The sequence below is a fragment of the Teleopsis dalmanni genome, unplaced genomic scaffold (genome assembly GCF_002237135.1).
Source record: "Teleopsis dalmanni isolate 2A unplaced genomic scaffold, ASM223713v2 unscaffolded_contig_0190, whole genome shotgun sequence".
NCBI lineage: Eukaryota > Metazoa > Arthropoda > Insecta > Diptera > Diopsidae > Teleopsis > Teleopsis dalmanni.
The window spans coordinates 1-17,080 of NW_024031572.1; the positions used below are offsets into that span (position 1 = coordinate 1).

The 17,080-nt window shown below is 27.7% G+C and overlaps 2 protein-coding genes across 2 annotated transcripts; one reads left to right on the forward strand and one right to left on the reverse strand.

Annotated features, from left to right (window-relative positions):
• Positions 1–4: 4 nt before the first annotated feature.
• LOC119663177 (sulfhydryl oxidase 2-like) lies at positions 5–10,523 on the forward strand (the record flags this gene model as incomplete). The annotated part of the gene is made up of 2 exons (XM_038072833.1): positions 5–247; positions 9,981–10,523. Coding segments are annotated over 2 exons (726 nt in total), but the record flags the coding sequence as incomplete, so codon positions are not given.
• Positions 10,524–14,026: 3,503 nt separating this feature from the next.
• LOC119663178 (flotillin-1-like) lies at positions 14,027–16,824 on the reverse strand (the record flags this gene model as incomplete). Its single annotated transcript, XM_038072834.1, is given in 4 exon segments — positions 14,027–14,777; positions 15,143–15,307; positions 15,373–15,516; positions 16,354–16,824. Coding segments are annotated over 4 exon segments (798 nt in total), but the record flags the coding sequence as incomplete, so codon positions are not given.
• Positions 16,825–17,080: the final 256 nt, after the last annotated feature.

Consider the following 17,080-nt stretch of genomic DNA (forward strand, 5'->3'; position numbering starts at 1 on the left):
CGAAAATGAAGTGACAAAGTTGGAGTCACAATATAAACCTATATTTTCAGCAAATCATTACGTGGGTTGCACCGGTTCTCAGCCAAGCACGCGTGGCTTTACATGTTCAGTTTGGCAGTTATTCCATTACTTGACTGTACAAGCAGCACGCACTGAAATCAGTCAGGATCCACTGGAAATTCTACAAGCTATGCATGGATACATAAAACACTTTTTCGGGTGCACTAATTGCGCTGAACATTTCCAAGTAAGTCTTAATTATTACTCGATCATTACTCGAATCCTATATAAAAACATTTTATGGTTTTTTTTTTCTATGTCTTAATCAGAATGATCTCATGCAATTGTTTTATTTATGTCGTATATACATTTATTAAGTTAAGTACACGTATAGTATGTATACTCCATACCGTATATGGCTATAATGTACTGCTGTGGTTCAGTAAGCTTAATGGCATTTGCCTTCAATAATGACTGCGCACGTTTTACTAATGCGATTCTAGCAGTTCGCATTAAATATAGAAATGGAAATAATGTATTATAAATAAGTGATTATATAAATATCAGTAAATGAACTATAAGTAATTTGCTAAAATATTAACAAATTTCTAATTTTAAATATCAAAATAATTTATTTTACCATGTATCTTAATTAATAGGGGAATGTACCCAAGACCTTAGCAAAAAATTACCTACCTTTGGATGTACTTTTAAATAATTTCTGTAATTCAAAAAAAATGTTTCTTATTAAGCAGTCACGCTACATTATTAAAAAATACACATGTATATATCGACATAGCCCATTCATTCATATTGGTTCCTTCCTTTGAGAGGCTAAAGCCTCTGTAGCTATGTGCTTCGAACTTTGTATACATGCTTCGAACTTATTAGAAGCTAAAGAGGTTATTATTTTAAACTGTATATTTTCATTGTACGAATGGTTCAATTCTAACACTACATTTATCATAGACAAATGGAACCCAAGACGGGTATATGTCTTAGAAAGCCTAAAACCCAAACTCCTTGCTACTTTGTAATCTGCTTACTTTAAAAAGAAGAACAAATTATTATCCAAACTTTAGTCTTGTATATTTACACTACAGCAAAAGTACAATATTAGCCCTATATTCCTCCAGTGCTTATGCTATCTCTTAACTCTTTCCCTGTCAGGGACTCAAAGTTAAAACTTTTTTAATCAAATTAAATAATTTATTAATTCTATACAATTTACAAATATACAAAATTAAATTTCTTAAACATTTTCATGCAATTCACTGGGACATCTAATAAAAAGCATGGTTAGAGAATTGATTGTTAATGAAACTACATCCGCGATGCTATTATTTGATTATAAATAAATCGGTTTACATTTTAATCCACAATATACCGAAATTTGGAAATTCTTTTCTAATTACTTCTTTTTCAAATCAGCCGAGTAGATGAAGACAATTCAAATGCAGTCGTTAAGTTGATTTTAAAAAAATTGCTTATAATCTAAGCAGTATAATTATAATTGTTGTCCGATCAAATAACCAGAAATTACCAAAAACATATATTATCCAAATATATCTTTAATAAAATAATTTATACTACTCTAGAAGAAGCATCCCATCTAATCGTTTTACAAAATGTTAAACATTGAGGATCAGAAGCGTTTGTTTGAACCTTTGTATTTATCTTTGTATTCATCTTTGTTTCTAAAATTGATTTATTTTTGTTTAAGTCAGCCATTAATTTGGTAACATCTGAGACTTAACAAACTGTAGACGAGTTTTCCATTTCCGTCAAACCACATGTCACGGTAAAAATTTCGTGATGGGTGTCGATAGTTTTGTGTGTATGAGCTGACATTTTAAATAGAATGTCTTTAAGCATTTTTTATAAAATAGTATGGTATGACCTATAAATGTCACATGAGACTAAACCGGTTGACATCTAGATGACACGCACAAACACAGTATCCTTAGCAACAGCAGACCCTAGCAGATCTATATAAGTTATTGTGCCACTCGTTGTTGCAAATGCACCTTGTGCTGGAGTTTGGTAGTTGCCAAAAGAGTCCTATAGCTTTACCACTATTCCGCAATCTTTTTGAGTTTCTGTCTTTTTAGCACTACAACCAATCAGGGAAGTGTCTTTAATCATTTTTTACTTTTAACCTACTAATTTAAATTATTGTTGCAATTATTAGTGCTATTATGATTAGCAATATCATTAAGTTTATATAAGAAATGTATTGTGTGCAGATAGATTTCTCAATATAATATATTTTTGGCTTGTTCTATCGTTTGATCTTGAGATATGGAATGTTGTTAGTAGCTTTAAACGCAAGTTGTTCCAAAGCAAACATAAACATAAATACAATTTCATTCTAACATTACAATATAATACTAAAATAGTATCTATTTTAAATAAATAAAATAAAAAACATGCTTAGATAACTACTCACTACTTCAGCATACTTAGAAGTGTAATATATAAGAATGTAAAAATGGTTCTATTAAGCTTAAATAGCATTATACCTAATATATTAATTAACCACATATATTTTATATATACATATATTGATTGCTATTTTTCTAAGGAATTAAATTATACAATATTTTTTTAAATTAATGCTAACGAATCAATTTCATTGCCGGACTCATTATTCTAATCATTTAATTTTTTGTATGACTTTTTTTATTGCAAATTTGTTTTTATATAAATAATTGCTTTGTATATTAAAAGTTTATTTTAGGAAAAATATAAATCAGAAAATTGCTAACATAAACATTTTTTCCCAAATGTTGCTGATTATTAAATTAATTATCAAGCTCGACTTTATCAATTTTTTGTTTACTTTGCACTGTGTTAAACTTTCTAATTTTTCTCCATGTCTGGGCAGTAGTCAGTATGAGATACACATGTCGTATCTACAAATACAGGAATAAATTGATTGTATTGGAATAAGGTGAGCCATATAAAAGAACAAACTAAACAAGTTTACTATTATCAGCATAAAAAATTTTAATCAATATTGTTGTTTTAAAACGTTTCAAGCAAACTTCTTTGCCCCTCTATGTCTATAATTCATTCTTTGACTTATTACTCCATCCAAGTTATCTGTCGATACGACCGAATTGTTACAAGATTTTATTATTATGCAAAATATTTCAATCATAAAAAACACAATCTTCAATACATTCAAAAAAATATATTTACAAATGTGTTAATTATTTTATAGTATGAAGGTAAAAGTGGAAGAGAGGAAGCATTGGTTGACTTCTAATAAGCAGAGTCATATGTGGTTGTTTTCTTTGAAAAAGATATTTCCATTTTATAATATAAGCGTATTAAGTGTTATAGATCTGATATTATATATATTCTATTTATTAAAACAAATCTGTTGTTTTCATAAATCTGATCAAATTTAAAATAGATTATCTTCAAACTATTATTTTTAAAATTTTTTAGACGTCTCTAATATTGCTAATTAATCGTGCTTCTAAAAATTTGTCAAGTTTGTCATCCTTACGAAGGATGAAGTTTCGATGACTGCGAAATGCCACATAATAGTAGGTGACAATTAGATCCGGTTAATTTTACAACTAAATATGTATCGCTACATATATGTATAATGCTCACTATGTTTCTAAGGCATAACATTGATCAGAGTGTACAGGTTGAGTATCGACCCATTAAGGATGTGTGGGAAACATAAAATCAAACTAGAAAATGTTAGTGATCATTTGTATAATAAGTTTATATACAATATATATATAGTATATATAAATATGTTTTATAAATAAACGGCTATTAAAGAGAATTTAATTTAACCAATATATTTATGAGCCTTACAGTTTCAGTCACTGATAGTTGTTTCAGTTCCTTAAAAAATCGTTTCTAAAGATTGTAGCCTGACTGCATTCTAAGACTGAACATATGCTAGTTAGTACTTCATAATTTTTTTCATTTTTATTACTACTTCAGATAGTAGTTTTGCTATTTTAAAAGTTATATTTAAGCCAAGTTAAGTTAAGAAGACTTTTCAAAATTCCATGGTACATTACGACGAGTGATATCCTCAGGGACATCAAGATTGATCCCATCAAAGGATACATAAATGATAGTACACTAAAATTATTTGCGAAAACTGGCAGACTTACCAACACCGCGTTATCAAATCTTAAAATGGTTACAGACTCCTCGGGGAGGTATGCAGATCTGAGGTCAATTATTGCTTAGTCTGATGAAGTGATAAACAATAATGTAGTCAAGGTGTAAAGACGGGTTTTGAAAATATCTCGAGTTAAATAGGAGTATAAGAGCTTAAGTGCTCTAGCTCAAAACAGCTTCAACATAATTAATTCAGCACTGACTGCTTGTGTAAATGAAGTGATTTTTATCACTTTAGCTTTCGTTTTGATACGACATATTAAGTATTATACTGATTTTTACGTTAAAAGGAAAAATAAACTCGTTATACGATAATTAATACTTGCGAAAATGTAGTGCTTTTTTTCTGATTTCCGAATGAACGTTAATTAAATACATACAAATATAAATTAGATCTTATTATGAGAGCACGTATGCACTTTTTATATAACTTTAAATATAAAAAAATTCTATGACAGACCAATGAAATGAGCTCAATAATTTGTGAGCATTAGTGACGGTTGTAGTAAAAATATATAGTAAGGTGTGTTCGATAGCTAATTGCGGGGTAATGTTGATTAAAAGGCATTTCCTTACTGACAACGTGAAGTCATTTCAAGTATTGAGTTCATTTATTTAATAATCTTTCTACTAATCTAACAATTAGTATTTAAACCTTAAATGCAATAACGTTATTGTCTTGCAGTCCTCCAAATGATACTGACTGCTATAATATACTTTGAATAGGTTGAATCATTAAGTTCATTAATTAATTATTATTATAATCCTTGGTATATTAATATAATTTATGGATTCGGAAATTCAAATTAATTATTTTTTTTTATGAATAGTTAATAAAAAAATTTACTAGTTTTTTTTAGTAAAGAATTTGGTCACATTAATTTAAATGAAAAGGGCATAATACATCTTGACAATGTCATCTGGCTATTTTACGTATGTAAATTATATTTTTAGACAATAAAATATTAAATTGCTTTGTTATTTTCTTAATTAAAATTAACAATATAATTGAATAATTGAAAAGAAAACCGCTGTTATTAGTATTTTTATAACAATAATTTATTATTATACAATATATTTTAAAATTTCCATTGCAAATGAATTGAAAAGTTCCTATAATTATAGCCGAAACTAGCAGAATATAAAATCATTATCATAATTTAAGTTCTGAATGGTTTCAGTAGCAGTTATATTGACATAACTAAACTCATTACTGGTGTAAAAAGATTAACATTTCGGATTGGATGCTTGGCATGCTGTGTTTGAAGAAGAAGCTCACGCCTTCAAGGCGTCTGATCATTTTTATCGCTTCAAGACCTTAAAGTAAGTCCTACATCTGTATCCATACATATAATTAATCAGCACTCAAATAATTTTCATCATCGAAATTTTCTTTAAGATTATTATGATATTCTGTAACTATTAAGGTGCCAAAAATGCGTAATACATCTCTAAATACTAAAACATTCAGGAATTGCTAGTTAGAAGCTAACAATGAACTCACTAGATTGTCGCTGCTAGAACGATAAATAAGGTACTCGTTTGCGAAAAGGGAGATTAAATTCATTATTTTGCCTATTGAAAAGTAGCTTTTCTCATTAACAGAAAGCTGAAGCTACAAATAAGTCATCAGGACATGTGTTCATCATGTACTGTATTTACTACTAAACTGCTCAATATATTAGTTGACAAAATAAACTTCTCAATTTTGTTTAGCAGTGTATGTTAATTATTAATTAAAACTGACTTTTCTGAAAATCGGTGGTAACTTATTTATTTAGTAAATACCGCCCATGCTTATGCTGTATAAGACAACGTCTTCATGTACAAATCCGTTAATTAGTTGCTTAACAAAAAACACTCTATTATCTTAAAATTATATGTCAGGAGATGGCATTCCGGATATACTATTCAACCATGAAATATACATAATGTACCTTAATGCAAATATACTCATAAAAATAAAGGTCCGTTGCTTTTGATAAGTGACACATACAGCTCATATAAGTGAAAAATGTTCAGTAACTCACAGAGTAATAATTTGAAAATTCTTGTAGTAGACTTTATGGTCTGCAGTGGAAGAATGTATTAGATTAAAAAGCTTATGGATATCTAAACGAATATCATTGACTTTCAATCGAGATCGGTGGAGAATCTCATTCCTTTTATGACTATCTAACCAAATAGGCAGACCATGCATGGATTATGAATACCTAGTTAGATAGAAAAATTTAAGGATACCTAAGTGAATGACATCAACATCCAATCGAGTACGATAGAAAAACTTCATACTCATCGAACATCATTTGTAATGTTGATTATAATGGTGATAAAATGTTGACGTCCAGAAAATGATTTTATCAAATATAAACCATAATCAAGATGTGATGTGATTCAATACCGTGATTATCTACAATGGAATAAGCATTCCGTGTGATGGCTCTATGATTACTCTGATGAATTAACTAAAGCAAAAGTTTTGTTAATGTCTGTAATCAGGAACTCTGATAGTAGATACACTGGCCTTTATAAAACATCGAGTGAATACTTTTCGATTACAGATTTGCTTTCGGAACAAGAGATATATTATATTTTTAGTGATTTGAATGTAGCATATTGGAACCTTTTGTGTCTAATGCCTTATTAGAATTATTGAAATAATATTCAGAGACAGCTCATTTATTATCTATATCGAACCAGTTCTATTGTATGATATTCTATCGTTTACAATTATTTTCTTTTATTTATGTTTGGTTATATGTTGTCTGTTTTGCTTTCATCAATAGAATCAATAAAACACGCGAAGGCCCTAAACAAAACAACCAATCAATTTACAAAGTATCTAACTAAACGAAAAAAATATTTATAAAAAGTAGAATTTAATAAGATTATAAAAACTAGAAGAAAGAAACAGTTTTATGGTTAAAATTTTCTCGAATTATTTATTCAATATTTTGTTAAAATCTGTACATAAATACAAATTTAAAAGATGTTATTCTAGAATCTATTGTAATATAATATTAGAATGTGTATTTATATACATATTTATATACATGAAATGCAGTAAATTAATATTATATCAATTTAATAGTTACCTACTATAAGAAATTTTCCATTTTATCATATATTATTCAAATATATAATTTTGTTTGCACCTTAATTGATGTAATTTTATTATTATAAAAATATTTAGTTATATACAAACAAGTGTATTCTATATTTGCATATGTTTTCCTAAAATTCTATTAAATGCAATTACTTGCTTCTGAATTGGTATTAAATTGAAATTATTTGCTAAATAAAAATAATGTACCGTAAAAATTTTTTCCGCGACCTTCAGAAATTAAATATATCTGAATGGAGAAACTCTCTTTCATTCTAACACTCACATGTACATATATATCAGTACGTAGATATATTGTATAAATATAAACATTTAGTATATTAAGTTTCAACGGAATAAATATAAGGGGCGTAATATAAGAAATTAGGTCATAGTTCTTCATTAAGTTTGTATTCCAAACTTTATAAGTAGAATAGAATATTTCTATAGTTTTATCTAAATTAATGTAATTTATTAATTTTTTTGACGTATTAACAATATCGTAAAATAATACTCACTACGTTCAAGATTCATACGAAAGAATTTAATTGAATTTCGATTGTTCTCTGTAAAATACTTGCGTTGAATATTTCAACAACCTGAGCTGACACACATAAATATAAGCACAGCTGAATAAATGTATCTGAAATGGCATTGATATTTATTACAGAATGCATATTTCATTATTTTACCTAAAGCAGATGTACGAGTACTACGTTCAAGAAAATATGTTTACTTATCAGCTTAGTTTTTATTTTTGATCAAAAATTATTACAAGAATAATTAAATTTTGTATTGAAATATTTATTATACAAACAATTATTAAAAATTTTCGAAATTTTTTCAATTCAGATACAATAGCTAAAGCTAAATTTGTATATTCTTAAGTTCTTTGACTACGGAGAAGCTATAAGGGTATTGACCTTTCGCTTATGTGTTGTTAATTCAACATTTTAAAGTTTGTTTAATTGCATTTTTCTGTAATTCAATAAATTATATATGAAAAAAATTATATTAATATATATATATAAACAATTATATGGTTGCTTTCATTAAGTACATTAACATATGACTTTTTCTAAACTTGGTTTTTTTTATTCTCGTACTAGCATACAGCAAAAGTTTCGTAATTATTTAAGTTCTAAAATATAAGTTCAGTTTTTTAGAATGAAATTAAGTAAATAAGATAAGTAAGTAACAGTTTTACAAATAAAACTGAGTAAAAAATAAAATATGCCTCCATCCATAAGCTCTCTTACTGGCCGTTACTCGCTAGAAGGTGTACTTCAATTCTTGGGTCCCTCTTCCTTATATTTTTGCACAAAATCCTGATCTACTACCTACTGCAATAAATTCGTAAATAATTTTAAATTTACAATTAATTATTTTTGATTAATTAAAATTTTAAAATATTAATAACAATTAAGTAATATTTATGTATATAGATATTTAATACGTTCGAAAATAGTCAAGCATTTTTCGGGCAAAGGTATACATACGGTATAGTTACGCGCAAATTTTAATCTCGAAAAAAAGATATACTTATAAAAATACCGCTACATGACGCTCATCCTAAGTATAGCTAAGTATCAGGTATCAAACCCATTAAAAAATTTGACATTTTTGATTATTACCTTATATTCAGCACATTGTCATTCGCCTTACATTTCATATTAATAATTATTATTATTGAAAAGAAAGAATAGTGCACTGCGACCTACAAGATCTGTTGTGCCCCTTAATCGGATTAGAGTGTTTTTCCAAGTCCGATTTCTTTAATGTAAGACTGTATAGAGCCTATCTTTCCTTGTCTTGAATCCTTATAATCCATGAAATTCCCTCCTAGCTGTTTCTTCCGCTTGTGCATCAGTGCCGGACACTCTGCAAGCACATCGTATGCAGTTTCTCTCTCTTCTCTACAGTGTCTGCAGTCTGAGATGGATTAAATTTTTAACTTCGATAGGTGATTATTCAATTTGCAGTGACTGGTCAATAATCCCGCAATAATTCTTAGGTTTTTTTTTGATTGCGCTATGCAATCTTTGAAGCGTGTTAGTTTGTAAGTCCCTAAAAGCATTTTAGATTGTGATATTCTTGATAACCTTACCCAAAAGTGTTCTCTTTCTTTTTTCTCTCCGCCGTTCATAAGAATAGATAGAATTCCTTTCTATCCATGTTTAAACCACAAAATGTTTCTCGGTCTATCTTCTTGCAAGTTTGTCTGCCCTTTCATTGCCTTTGGTGCCAGCATCATATTAATAAAGTATATAATAATAATAATTAAAAAAAATATATAATAAAAAAATTAAAAAAATTTTAAAAATAATATTTGTAAATATCTTTGAATGATATTCAGATATATCACGTGGATTTTAATTTCAATCTAATTTTAATTATGGTAAATACAAATTTATATATAATAGTTGTAATAGTTGTGTTCATGAATATAATAATCGTCATCAGAGTTTTTAGTTACATTCTGATATATGTCGTAATTTACAAACTTAAGCTAATATTAATTATTATTTATGTATTGAAATTATATTAAAAAGATTGTAATATATATTTAAATTAGTTGAATTTTTGGCTGGCCATACAGCTGTTTCGAGTATTACCAATCATCAGTGCTTTTAGAATTATTTCTTATATTTAAGTATTCATAAATAATTTTTTGAGACCCATAAATATAGCATTTTATTAAAATATTATTCATTTTCAGGCAATGGCAACAAAACGGAAAATCTGGAGCACACCGAATAAAGACGATGCAGTACTATGGTTATGGGCAGCACATAATGAAGTGAATAATCGTCTCGCTGGTGATTCTACAGAAGATCCACTATTTCCAAAAATACAATTTCCTAGTCAATCAAGCTGCAGTGGTTGTTATAAACAGCCGATCTCTCCTGCTATAATGGAAACGAATTGGGACAAAAACGCAGTTTTGAGTTTTCTTAAAAATATTCACAATCCAGAATACATCAGTCGTTATGGTGTAGAACACGAGGAATTACTTCAACCGACTATAGAAAAACTAAGACAAAAGCGTATGATTGGCAATGTATTTTCCGATATGGACATGCGAATGGGTATGCTGCTCTATGTGTTCTGTATTGGTATGATGGTGATAGCATTTAAATTGTTCGCATTCAAAGGATACAGAAAGAAGCCATATGGACACGATTTATTAGGAAAAGTTTAACAAATATAACTTTATTGTAATAAATTATTAAATGATATGTGCAACAAGGTTTTTGGATGATAAAGACAAGAGCAAAGAATTTGCTCCAAATTAATTAATAATTAATTCCATATCTAATAATTGTAACTATTCCATTTCAAATAATTGAAATTATTCCAATTGTAATAATTGTACAGAGATTATATGACGTCTAGAGATTTTTTAATGTTCTTTAGTGAATTTTATAAATATTTTAAGTGTGTTGAATGTAAAAATTTTGTATGCTTTTATTCCAGTTAATATTTTATACTCAAACTATATCCAAATAATTTTTTTAAAAAATTATTTTAATTAAATATATTGTATAAATAAACTTCTTTTAACTCATGTAGTTTAACTACTTTGTATAATTGTGCAGTTTTTTATGTATGGGAATCGAGTCGTGTAATTATAAGAAGTTCTATTTACATGTTCAGTTGAAGCGTTGACATCTTAGATATTCAGTTTTTTTTTTTATTTTCAACGAGCAATTATGGATAGTTTATTTTCAAACAAAACACATTTTTTAAATGTTAATAAACTGACACCTTTCCTATTGTTGAAATAGTAAATTTTATTTAATAATAAAATACATTGTAAATAGTTGTTATCATTCTTTTTATTTAAGAATTGTCATAAAAAATTTAATGACTATTTAAAAGCTATTGAATATTAAATAAAAAACAAATTATCTTCATGTTATAATATATAAAACAAAAGAAAAATATATTTAAGATTACAATGCAAGATTACAATGCATGGAAGTAAAAAATAAATATTATTTTGTTCCGCCCCGCAGCCAGAATTATCTACTTCATAATTATAGAAGTAATCTCCTAGATATGCAAACACTTTAAAGATTCAAGGGTTTTTGGGTAAAAATTTAAAAAAGTAGACCGGCTGATAAGTTGATTTTTAAAAAAAGTTGCTTCTTTTGCTTTTATATTTGCTTACATGTAGCCTTATTTCGAAAGTGGTTCAACCCCTTAAGCTCACCAACTTTAGCTACGTGCTTAAGTTTGTTAAATAGAAATATATAAGCCCTAGTAAATTTAGTCGATTTTTATTACTTTTCACATGAAATTTTCTATCAATAGAACTATTTAACCTTTGGTTTGTTTATATTGATGATCACATATTTTGTTATCATAGTTTTGTTTAGGAGATAACAATTTGTATACAAATTATCAGTGAAATCAAACTTCTCTCAGGTAAAATAGACATATATGCAATAGTAGTGAATGTTTACAACTTGTTAACACGTATGAGCACTTAACTTAAGCATCTACGGAAGTATTACAGAAGCTGTTGACAGCGTTGAACCCTTTTGAGGAAGTTATCTTATGAGAGCAGAATATGTAATTATATCGTTAAAGAAAATGATATGAACAAGCTTAATGCATTACTATTTTTTCTATATTAAATCATAACTCATCTATGCTTTACAATAACTTTTAACACGAACTACTGGTCTTAAAAAAATAATTATTAACAAACTAATATATAATCTGTCAAAATCAATGAAAAAAAATTGCCAATTGAATTATTTATGTTTCATTTCAAAATCAAGTTATCAGAAAAACATCCAATGCTTTTCATTTAACCACAATTTGATGCAATTGGAATATTTTATTTTATAATTCTTATTAGGTTTATTTAAATATATCGATAAAAAGGTTACTCGCATTTCAAGCGAATAACGTACAGTTTAATATAAAAATAACAAATATTTATATTCTAATGCAGCAATGTAAAAGATGTCAGGAATAGATTAAAGCAAATCTCAGGGAATTATAAATATTGAATTATTGGTACAATTTATTGTAAAACATTTTCTTGACCTTTTGACGTCATCATAAACATTAAAATTTATAATTGTAGTCTCTTGACCACTGTTCATTAAATAATAAATAAAAACAATTAGTTTTAATAAAATTAAATTTAACCGGTATAAAACTTAGTATATTATTTTATAAGTAAAATTATAAAAGTATTTAGAACAAAATATTCGCTATCGAAGAGTAAATGTGCCCAGATGCAATAACTGGAAAAAGACAACATGAATATGAACATGAACTTAAATCTTTAAAAATTCTATATCCGCATCTCATGGAAAGGAAAATGGACTGGAGACATGAATTAAATGATAATATATAATACCTGTTATCAATAGTCTGTCTGGTGAGTGTAGTAGCGCTTCGCTTGGAAAAATGAAACTTAGTAATACCGAGTATAACATATTTATTCGTTTTTTCATTACTCATTAGTGCAAGATCTTTTATAACAAACTTTCGATTTTTGGACACCTTCTTAAATAGCACAAGATTTTTTATAACTAAATAGTCATTAACTCTGCGTCTTTGTAGTCAGTAAAGTTTACAATGTTGAAATTTTATTAGGTTAGGTCAGTTTATATCAGCGATCCCTAGGAAATTCATTTAGACCGATTGACTTATTCTGTTACCGTATATAGAGGAAACCACATAGAAACTTTGGCGAAGCTTAAAGCGTAATTGTTCAAGATCCTCAAAAAAGGAGACCCCAAAGTATTGAGTCGCTACCGTGTATGAGCTGGGCAAAGGCAGAGTAGATGAGAAGCACCTTCATCGCCTTCCCTACTGCTGCAACAAGTATGATTGCAAGGGAGATACATTCTTCAAGCATAGGTCCCTAGTCTATAGTGACTTGTAAGTAAACCTGCCATAAAACTGATATTTTTACGTGGCATCTTAATGCGAATATTAGATTTCCTTTCACTGGATAGTGATTAGATTAAGTCTTCCCATCCTTTACTTAAGATTTCCAGTAGGGTAAATTAAATAATAATTAGGTAAATTAGGTGTTACCTTGTGAAAATTTTATAAGATGTTTAATAAATAAATTTGAAAACTTTTAACCAAAAATAATAAATAAGTGCAATAAATAAATAAATAAATATTTACATAAGTGCAGTCCAAAAAAATCCTAGGAAATTTCAATTTACTTTATCTCAATTTACTCAAACTCGCACACGGCCTAAATACAATTTTCACACTATCGACTTTCACGAATGTTATCAAGATAATAAATAATATAAATAAATAAATTATAAAATTAAATTATGATTATAAATTAAATAAATTATGATCAGTGTGACTTTAAGCCTGTACAACACTCTTAAAAGTGCGCGTTAAAGAACATCAAATACACTTAATCAACCTTATATTTTATGGCACTTTTATCTAAAGATATCTATGAAAAATAAATCTTATGTTTATTCGCTGCTGGATCAACCTTACCTTTCTGGTATCACCATGGACCTTAATGATCTATGCAGTAATGGACCTTTTGGTCTGCCAGTATAACCTAACTTAACCTTATCTTTTTGTTCTCCTATTTGGGCCAAATGTAGATAGTTCTCAGAACTTTTTTCATAGTCTCACTTAAGTTTCTTTATGTATAGATTTGTTGCTTCACTGGAGGGTTTAATTTTAAAACAAGAATTGATCCAATTAGAATTGGTCATAATTGATCGATATTGTACATATAGAAAAAAAACAAACTAATATGTTTTGTTTTTCAACAAACATTTATTTAAATAAATTTTTCGAACTACAATAACTAAATTTCGATACACTTCAATACAAAATTTTAGAACACAATAACTAAGCAGCAAAGTTCAATGTAAATTTTTAGTACAATACATTTAATTATAATTAAACTGTAAATGCGTACATACATATATATATTAGTAAAAAAAGCATATTATGTTAACTCGACAAAATGATTGGTTTTTCTTTATATAATAAATACATTAGAAAATATTTCATTTATAAATATTTATACGTGTATAATAAAAGTATATATTTGGTTTGTGTACATTTCTCCATTGTAATTTTTAATTATTAATTATTAATTAATGCTTTGCGCATGGATTGTTTTGTGTACTATGTAAAAATGCCATTAAAAATATTTATTTTTGATTTAATTTATTTATTTTATTCGATTTATATGTATCTTTTAAGTTCTGTATATTATTTTTTTTTATGCTTTTTGTAAATGTAGTAAATTGGTAAATACAGACAATTCCAGTACAATTCAGTAATAGTTGCTTTGGTTGCTGAGTATTTTATAAAGTTCTTTACATTTTATAGATTCTTTTCTGTTTATTTTTTTTTTTTTTTTTTTGTATACATATAGTATATTTTTAAGTTGCACATTTTAATTAATTCCGAATAAGACTTTTTGTTAAGACTTTTTTTCATTTATGTGTAAATGAAATTCAACGTTTTCATTGGTTTAACCTGCATGCACGGACTGAAATGAAGAAGAAAGTAAGAAAACCATAAATAAATGAAATGCAATTCAATTGTAAAAAATTGTAATAATTTGAAAATAATAAATAACAATTTTCATCGAAGCTTAACAAAACAAAAGATTTACTTATAAAACAAAAAATTTAGTTTTAATCAAAACATAAGATAGATACATAAAATAAAAGTTTAACTTGAAACAAATTTAAAAAGTAAAAATTGCTATGCAATATATAACTACTTTTACTACAAATTGTATAAAATTTTTATAATTGTTAAACTAATCTTAATGTTTTAATGTAATTACTACAAGTCTTTTAAGTTCATTGAATTTAAATGGATTTAAATAAAATCGGAATTTGGACGTACCCTAGCAATATCAACGCCAGTTATGTTCTTGACCAACTCTGGCACTTTGTTAACAATTTGCAAAACTTCACCAGTGAGTTTTGCAGCTCCAATTTCACCTTGTCCACTCGATACCATAGTAATCTTTTTGGCTTGTGATAATGGAGCAGCAACTTCTGCAGCAACCTATAAATAATAATTATTATTAATTGTTTGTTATTTGTTTATAATTAAAATTTAGAAATTCTTACCTTTGGTAAAGTGTCCAACAACATTTCAACCATAGCAGCCTCACGGTATTCACGCCAGGCTTCAGCCTTTTGTGCCATTTGTTCAGCTTCAGCTTTTGCTTTCAATTGAATTGCATATGCTTCAGCTTCACCTCGAATTTTAATCTAGGTAAAGTAATTTAAAATAAATATTATACTTAAATATATTATAATAATTCCATACAAGAGCATATATAATAATTTATATTAAAAAAAAAACATAAAAAAGAAACTTTCAAAGACTTTCAATGTTGAAGCTATTGGCCCCAGTGCACTTGAGCACTTTTACACTTTATTAACTCGAGGTATCTTCAAAACCCCTCTTTACGCCTTGATTTTTATCTAAGATTTCCAACCAATTATATTTCTTATCAAAATAAGAATGCCACGTAGAAAAAAGGATTGATTTGATCCCTAATTCAACGTAATGATGTGACGGATATTAGTTTTGCGAATACAGATAGAGATGTGAAGAAGTTCTAATATAAGTATATGGATATTTATTCTGAATTTTTAGAGAATAATCATAGGGATACGGCTGTTATTTAAGTAAATAGCAAAAAGTATGGCGGTTTTTCTTGTAAATAAGAGGTTAGACATCCACGTATAACATAATGCTCATTCATTAATTTTAAATCACAATTGATTTTAAGTTTTTAAAATAATTTAAGCCAGGAACTAATGTCTTAATGACCAGAAATGCAGAGCGGTAAATCGATAAACATGTTATATTGTTGCTGTTTATAATACTCAAAAGGGACTACACAAGCAGTTCCCAGCAGGCTATACCAATACCACAAGCACATTCGTGTGGTTATAACAAGAGCATTCGATCACCAAAATTTTGAGATCACCAAAAGTTCACTGAATTTAAAATAAAATTTTTATAAACAATTATCTTCACTATAAACTTTAAATATAAAAATGCTTTCAAAATTATGCAGAAATTAGTAATAAACTTACAGATTCTGCCTCTGCTTCAGCTTCCATAACTACTCGTAGTTTATTAGCTTCAGCTAATTTTTCTAAGCGATATTTTTCTGCCTCTGCTGGGCGTCGTATTGTAGCTTCGAGTTCCCTTTCGCGACGTTGAATTTCTTGATCTTGTACAGCTATTTCTTGTGTACGTTCAATAACTTTCACTTGCATTTGCTCTTCCTTAATGCGTTGCTTAGTCTTGGCAGCTTGCAATTCATAAGCCATCTCAGCTTCAGCTTTCTTTGTTTGAACTTCAACATCATAAGCGGCTTTTTTCAATTCAAAGTCACGTTGTGCTTTGGCAATCTCAGTATCATTTAGGAATCTAGAAGCCATACGTTGCTCTTCAGCTATAGCTTCCTTGATTGTTGCTTCACAACGAGCCTCAGCTTCACCAATGCGTGCATCACGTTTCACTTCTGCTGTACGTGCCATACCAAGTGATTTAAGGTATCCCTTTAAAATATGAATACATATATATTAATAAAATCTATTATCAGCAATAATACATTCATATATAATTGCATATTATGTATTATATTTTACTTAAATTATTAAATTTGTAAATAAATACATTTTATTACATCTAGAAGAAATTTAGAAAAATTAACAAAGAAATTTACTTTTCAAACAAAACACCATCACAAGACATGCTCAATGCATTAACAAATTATTATATACATATTGTTGGTTTATTTAAGATGTTTATAAA